This window comes from Cebus imitator, unplaced genomic scaffold, assembly GCF_001604975.1.
Source record: "Cebus imitator isolate Cc_AM_T3 unplaced genomic scaffold, Cebus_imitator-1.0 Scaffold356, whole genome shotgun sequence".
NCBI lineage: Eukaryota > Metazoa > Chordata > Mammalia > Primates > Cebidae > Cebus > Cebus imitator.
In genome coordinates this window covers 507,659-515,477 of record NW_016107671.1, presented here as the reverse complement: position 1 = coordinate 515,477, position 7,819 = coordinate 507,659, and the positions used below count along the sequence as shown (strand labels likewise).

The following is a 7,819-nucleotide window of genomic DNA, read 5'->3' as shown; positions in this document are numbered from 1 at the left end:
TTTAGTAGAGATGGGGTTTCACCATGTTGACCAGGATGGTCTCGATCTCTTGACCTCGTGATCCACCCGCCTCGGCCTCCCAAAGTGCTGGGATTACAGGCTTGAGCCACTGCGCCCGGCAGCCTACATATTTCTTAAAATTTTGTGTGTTGTCTGGGAGCGGTGGCTCCACAAGATTGTTGAACACACAATAGGTGTTCAATAAATACTTGTTGAATTTGTGTCGCTGAATGGGAACCCGGAGCCGTGCATTCCAAACCTGAGTTGGTTCAGGCCCGATGGCAGGGACCTCCCTTATGAATCATTCATAACTGGCTCCGCCCACATGTGAACGACGCGCGCGTTCACGCGGGAGAGGGGGCGCGGCTCGCAAAGTTGGGCGGCGGAGGAAGGTGGACTCTGCGCAGGCGCTAAGCTTCGGAGCGCGACCTTGGTGCCTTTTCTGGTTCAGCAGGCGCGCGCGCTCGAGAGGGCGGCAACCTGGGCTCTGTGCGCAGGCGCGGAGGGCAGTGCGCAGGCGCGGACGGAGGGCGGGCTGAAGCAGCTGAAGCGGCGGCAGCGGCGGCGGCTCGGGCAGAGGGGCGGGAGCTGAGGCGGGAGCGGACCGGCTGGTGGGCGAGTTTGAGGCGGCGGCATGGTGGACTACCACGCGGCGAACCAGTCATACCAGTACGGCCCCAGCAGCGCGGGCAATGGCGCTGGCGGCGGGGGCAGCATGGGCGACTACATGGCTCAGGAGGACGACTGGGACCGGGACCTGCTGCTGGACCCGGCCTGGGAGAAGCAGCAGCGCAAGGTGCGCGGCCCGCGGGCCGGACGGGCTGGAGGGGCTTTTCCGAGGGGGCCTGGGGAGGGGTGGGAGGTCCTGAAAGGGTTTTGGAGCGTCTGTAGTGGGAACAGGGGGTCCCGAGAAGGAATTGGCGGGTCCGGGGAGGGAATTGGAGTCCTGAGAAAGAATCGCCGAGCTCGAGGGAGGAATTGGGAATCTAAGAGAATTGGCGGCCGGGTGGGGAATATTGGAATGAAAAAAAAGGAATCAGGAAGGCTGATGAAGGATCTGGAGGGTCTGGGCGGGCCATTAGGTGAAACCGAGAAGATGATTGGGCAGGCTGAAATGGAACTGGGATCTCAGGCGGGCTGGAGGGGTCGGAGCATGGATTGGAGGTGCTGGGGGGAGAACTTGGGGAGGCTGGGAAGGGAATTTGTGGGTCTGGGAAGTATGAGGAGGAGCTTGAGTGTGGAGGGGTTATTTGGAGAGCAGAAAGATCTGAAGGAAATTGGAACTGGGGGAGCCTCAGGTTGGGGGAGTTCTAAAGGGGTTGAAGAATCAAGTGAGAAGCTGGAATGGAGATTGTGGGGTCTAAAGACGGGTGGGAGGACTAGGGAGGCTGGGAAGATGAAAACAGAGGGGCTAAGGGCAGAATTGGGCGTGAAAAGACTTGGCCTGAGGATGTGAGGAGGGTAGAGGTGGCGGTACTGGGGGTCTGAGGAGGGTGTGGTGCGGACGGAATAAGTTAAGGGGCCCGAGCATGAGACGTTGTTGAAGGCGGTGAGATTTGTTTGGGATGCCCTGTTCCAAAAGGAAGAGGAGAAGGATGAGAGATGGAGGAAGAAAAGGAATTGATGAGGGATGGAGAAGCCGAAGTGGGGGTGGGGATACGGAGAGTGGGGATAATTTGGGGAGGGGTTTCCTGAAGAATTTTGATGGGAAGCTGAAACGCTAAATCGTTGGAGAGAATGAGGAAGTGTAGAGGAAGAAGGTGAGATCGTTGGGAGGGAGTGTGAGCTGGAATGGTGGATAATGGTAGGGAGGTTCGTTTAGGAAAATGAAAGTCTCATTAGAAAGGGAACGCGTGGTGGATAGACTGAGAAAGGAATCTAGGAAGGGCGCACTGGCTCCTGGAGGTGCAGTCCTGGGACTGGAGAGCAGGGAGAATAAGGAGTTTGGGAGGAAGCGGTGAGAGTGTCCAGGAAGAATTGTGTCTTTTTTGGAGAGAGCGGGGCAGGTGAAAGGATCCTGAAGCAGAGACTGTGTTCAAGTGGCCCTGTTGGGGCGGGGGGAAGCAAATTGGGAGGGCTTGCAGCGGTGAAAAGGTGATCAGAATGGAGTGGGATCCTCGAGCGAGGTGTCGGTGTCTATGTGTGTGTGTGTCGGGGGAATAATCCAGTGTGGTTGAGGGGGGAGCTCCGAGTGTGTGCAGGAAGAGCTAAAGAAAGGAGTGTTGTGAGTGGGTGTGTGTGGGGAAGGGGTTGCTCAGGAGTTTTGTGTGTGAAGTGGGTGGGAGGTACTTGAAGTTGGAGGCATTTCATGGGATCTGGAGATCTGGATTTTCTTTCCAGATTTGTTACTGATTAGCTCTGTGGCCTTGGACAAGACCCTTGAACTCTCCATGCAGTTTTGTTATCTGCAAAATGCAAAGGGATCCGAGGGGTCCCTGTGGTGATTCTGTTAATAAAGAGGGACATGTGTAGAGTTGGGACTTTGGAAAGGGCCCTGAAAGTTTGGGAGAGTGGATTTGGTGGAGATTTTTCAGGAACAGAATACACGGTTTTGAGTGGTGAGCTGGCAGAGTGGGGAGTGATTGGAAGCCTCTCAAGGGCGTGAGTTGGTGCCCAGGAGCTCCGCACAGGCAGTGTAGCCCTGGATGGAGGGGAAAGGGTGGAAGGAGCTGCTGTTCCAAGGCAGCCTAAGGTGGGGCCGGGCATAGCCTTGGGCCCATTACAAGCATTGCTTGAATTTTCTCTTCCGTAGTAACTGAGGGGGGTGGCAGTGGCTTGGTGGGAGTGGTGTCCTTATCTGTGGCCCCACCTACTGCAGGGTGGACATGTTGCGATAGCTGCCATAAATGCTCTTTTTGACAGGAAGGAGAGATCTGTTCTGGAGTCTTAACAATAATTTGCTGCCCGAGGCAGTGCCAGGTTGGAAAAGGTGAAGAGTTGCCAGGAGACCTGGAAAGTTGGAGGGAGCAGGGGCCACAGTGTTGTTTTGAGAATGTCTGGGCTTTGTCTTCTGCAGCTGAAGGTGCTGGAGAAAATGAGCCCCTTAACCTTTTTTCTCAGGTGTTAGGGGTGGAGGACCTTTTTCCTCACCTCCCGTCTTCCGCCACTCCCCAGGTGACTCCTTTTGCGAGCTAGGTTCCACTCCCTCCCGAGAGTTAGGGTGTGGGCTGTGCTTGTGGTTAAAGTGTCCCTTGCCCACAGGGTGAGGCTGGGGTAGCATTTAGGTTCTGTGCGGAAACCCGGACTCCACAGAACCTCCAAGTCTTGCTGCCATATATCATTCTCTTACCTCCCAGCTCCCTTCCTCCAGGGCCAGGCGGGGTTGAGGGAAAAGGGTGGCTCACCTAATACCAGCTGCTTTAGTGTCTCAGTCAGGGCCAGATTCTAGTACCTCCTGCGTTACACCTCCTCCAGCAAATATTTACCCGTAGCTGCTCTGTGTCACTTCTGTGCCCTTTCCTGTTATGGGGTAGGGATCCTTTATGAAATGGGGGAAGGAACAATGGAAAGGAATACACCAATCTGTGTGGCTCTCTACCTTCTAAGAAACACCCACCCCAGTCTGGTTGGTTTGGGGTTTTTTGTTTGTTTGTTTTTTGAGATGGAGTTTGGCTCTTGTTGCCCAGACTGGAGTGCAGTGGCGCAATCTTGGCTCCCTGCAACCGCCACCTCTCGGGTTCAAGTGATTCTCCTGCCTCAACCTCCCAAGCAGCTGGGATTACAGGCATGCGCCACCATGCCCGGCTAATTTTGTATTTTTAGTAGAGATGGGGTTTCTCCATGTTGGTCAGGCTGGTCTTGAACTCCTGACCTCAGGTGATCTGCCTGCCTTGGCCTCCCAAAGTGCTGGGATTACAGGTGTGAGCCACTGTGCCCTGCCTGGCTGGGTTTTTTCTACATTGCAGTGTCACTTTAGGGAATGATATGTTGCCCTTCTTGCCTCTCCAAGGCTGACCACTGGGCATGGGAAGAGTGACAGTCCTGAGGATCCTGTACATGCATACTCCAAAAAAATCTGTGTCCAGAACAGCTGTAGGCCCTCAAAGTGAGTAGAATTGAATTCTTCTAGGAATGAAGCAGGAGTTGGCCCAAATCAGAGGGGATGTGTGTCTCACTTCTGCTTGGAAGCCCTTTGCTCTGACTTCTAGGGACCCCTGTCAGGTTATGCAACAGTTTTTACGTGAGACGGCCGTGAGTGCCCTCCTAGAGGGATGTAGAAGCATTGTTCTGGTCTTTGAGCAAATTCTTGAGCAATTACAGTTCTGGGTCATAGTTCCCTCTCCCAGTTTCTAAAGGGGGCCTGGGTAACCTCATCACCCTCTGCTGTACTGGAAGGGTAAGATCTATTGAAAGTTATGCCAAATCTCATTACAGCAAGAAGAAATGCCTCACTTAAAGTTTTCGTGTTCATTGAAACATCACTATTGCAGGGGCCCCAGTGTTTAAACCCTGACCTTTGGCTTGGGCTGTATTACATAAGTTAATTATTTGAAAGTCTTCTTGTTTTTTTTTGAGACAGAGTCTAACTCTGTCACCCAGGCTGGAGTGCAGTGGCATGAACTTGGCTCACTACATCCTCCGCCTCCCGGATTCAAGCAATTCTCCTGTGTCAGCCTCCTAAGTAGCTGGGACTACAGGTGTGAGCCACCATGCCTGGACAGTTTTTGTATTTTTAGTAGAGACAGAGTTTTACCATGTTTGCCAGGCTGGTCTCGAACTCCTGACCTCAAGTGATCTGCCTGCCTGGGCCTCCCAAAATGCTGGGATTACAGGTGTGAACCACCGCGCCCTGCCTGGTTTTTCTTAAAGTGGATCTTTTTTTCTTTTTAAAGGCCAATAATGGAAGCCCCAAAGTAGCCATCTGTTATTTTGTTCCATTACTCTTAATTGCTTACCTCTTAGGATCTGGCTAAGACTAACAGTTTTTAAAATTGAATAACACACTTACCAAAAATAAAAGGAATCAAACTCAAACTTAGTTGTTATCTAGAAAAAAGACTATGTAAACATGTGTGAGAGGCAAGTATACTCTGCCCTCTTGTAACAGGGGTAGGGGAAGCCACTCAGCTGCTAGCACTCCGTTCTCTCCCCTCATCCTCTGCAGAATGTATTTTAGAACTTGACTTTTATAATGACTGAAGAAAAGGTGAGGTATGGAAGATGGCCTGGGAGTGCAGGGTCACTCACACTCACCTGGCTAAGAGTTGGATCTGGCTGATGCCCTGGAGTGGCACCTGCCACGCACCTAATCCTAGGCGGTCCAGGGTGTGGGCCTGGGATTGCCCTCTGGCTTTTGAAACACCTTCCCTGGTTCCAGCTTTTAAGATGACAGGGAGGCTACTTTGGCGTCAGGGAGCTGACTCACCCTGCAGTTGGAACTGGTGCTAAAAGCTTCCATTTAATGGTAGCCGACTGCATGGCCCCAAGTGGGCTGGCTGCCATGTGGGAAAAGTTCAGGGGAAAGTGTTGGAGGAAACAGGGCGGTATGTGAATATCCAGGTGGTGCTGGTACTATTAAGCTCTGACACAGTCAGGGAGGTCAGTTAAAATGTAGTCTTGTACTCTCAAAATGTCCTTTTAATCAGATGGCAGAGGGGAGCAGGGACAAGTTTGGATTGCAGTCTAAGCCTCTGGGGTGGGGAGTTCTGCCATTTCCACATGTACTCCAGTCGTGGCAGACTTTGGCCAGACAGAGCGAACTGAGTGTGTAGTACAAGTTATCTGGCAATGCTATTTAGCAAACAGAATGGAGCCAAAAAAGAATTGATTTGGGAAGGCCCAAGGAATTTGAAACTGTTGAGATGAACACTTTCGGCTTTTGCTACACTGATTTATGGTTTGCTGGGAATTGTACAAGTCTTTGACCGGATCTTGGGTTGTTCTTTTAAAAAAATGATTCCCTTGCTGCTGCTTTTACTTTTTTGAAGGGCAGAAGGGAATGGCAAACATAATTCGTGAACAGCTGTTTGCTCTGGTGTCACTTGCTCATTCAGGTTTTCTGAATAGCTGATCTATCAACATGTTTATCTCTTCCCTGGCCTTAGTATATCCTAGAGCAGTACTCCCCTGGCTTTATCTTTATTCCTTCATTTAGTGAAGTCTCTCACATTTTGTTCTCATCTCTCACATTTTGTTCCCTTCCCTCCGTTTCCTTCCTTGGCCTTTATTTATGTATTTAGTTTACGGAATAACAAAACCACTCGTGTTACCTTTAAACAAGGTAAAACTTAAAGAGCTTTTTCCTCCTTTTCTTTTTTCATGGAAATAAGAGGCAAGTGATAGCAAGTGGGTAATTCAATGGCAGTGGTAACTGAAGCACTGGCCTGTTAAAAGAGAGACGGAAGCTTCTACCTGAGCAGATACAAATATACTGTCATCTGGAAATCTGAAAGAAGTCTTTCTATCATTGGGTAGTTTGAGAGCTTCTTAGTCTTCTTTAGGATGGGTTTAAACTTGGAAACATCAAAGCAAGTTACAAGGAAACTTAGTTTTACAGTGTTGACAGTGTAGGCACCAGAATTTGTTATTAAGTGTCTGAAAGTGGCACAAGTATCACTTAACTTTTCTTCAAGAAGGTCTATGAGTTACGTTTCATTCAGTATCCCAGGTATCAAGGAGTGTAAATTTCAATGAATCAAAGAGAAACAGAATCATTTTAAATTCCAGTCCTGTTTAAAGGATCTTATGGAGGGAAGAAATTAACACCTGACCTGGAAAAGGATTCCACCTCCTCCAGAAAGCGAAATCAGCCGGCTGTGGTGGTGGCTCACACCTATAATCCCTGCACTTTGGGAGGCCGAGGCAGGTGGATCTCCTGAGGTCAGGACTTTGAGACCAGCCTGGCCAACATGGTGATACCCCATGTCTACTAAAATACAAAAAATTAGCTGGGCATGGTGGCACAACCCTGTAATCCCAGCTACCCAGGAGGCTGAGGCAGGATAATTGCTTGACCCGGAAGGCAGAGGTTGCAGTGCAGTTGCAGTGAGCTGAGATTGTTCCACTGCATTTCAGCTTGGCCAACAGAGTGAGACTCTGTCTCAAAAAAAAAAAAAAAAAAGTGAAATCTTTGCTTATATTTAACTGGCAAGCGCATCCTTACATCAGTGCTTGGGAAGTTTTATCCAAGTAGCGGTCTCCCTGGGATTATAAAAATCCCCGAGACATTTGTCTTGGTGTTGTGCCTTTTTTGGTTGTGTTTTTTCACGTCCCTTCTCTCCCCTTTCTCCATAAACAACAGAGGCATTAACTTGGAATGTCCATGGAAAGTCTTAAAAGCCGATTGGTGTAACTTGCTTGCCTTCCCTTTAGTTTGAACAGCTTTTACTCTGGAAGAGGCCAGTGGCGTTTTTTTTGGTTGTGATTTATGGAAGTGTTATCTGAAGGCGAGTGGAGTGAGTTTATGTGGGATTTGCTGTTTGCCACCTGTTGCTATGCTGGCTCCTCCCCAGGAGTGAGGGACCACCCTGTGGTTCCCCTCTGTGCTTATCCCTTTCCTTCGCAAACTGCAGCCACTTGTGATTTTCCACAACCACTTTTATAGACACATAATAATTTCCTTTGAATCAGTTTGCATTTTAAATTAAGTTTTAAAAGGAAAATTGACATGAGTATGGCAAATGGAAAACCCAGCTTCCCTGGGTGTAAATATAATAGAAGGAAACTGCAAAAATAAACACATTGAAAACGAAACATTGGGCCGGACGCGGTGGCTCACGCCTGTAATCCCAGCACATTGGGAGGCGGAGGCGGGAGGATCACAAGGTCAGAAGTTTGAGACCAGCCTGGCCAACATGGTGAAACCCTGTCTCTTAAAAAA

General features: G+C 49.9%; 1 protein-coding gene across 5 annotated transcripts in view; it reads left to right on the top strand.

Moving 5' to 3' along the window:
* Window positions 1-504: 504 nt before the first annotated feature.
* ACTN4 (actinin alpha 4) overlaps window positions 505-7,819 on the top strand; it is an 81,991-nt gene continuing 74,676 nt past the window's right edge. For all 5 annotated transcript variants that reach the window (XM_017506577.2, XM_017506574.2, XM_017506576.2 and 2 more), the window contains exon 1: window positions 505-796. In XM_017506577.2, coding sequence (XP_017362066.1) covers window positions 635-796 — 162 coding nt within the window. In that variant the 5' untranslated portion in view covers window positions 505-634. The remainder of the gene's footprint in view (window positions 797-7,819) is intronic.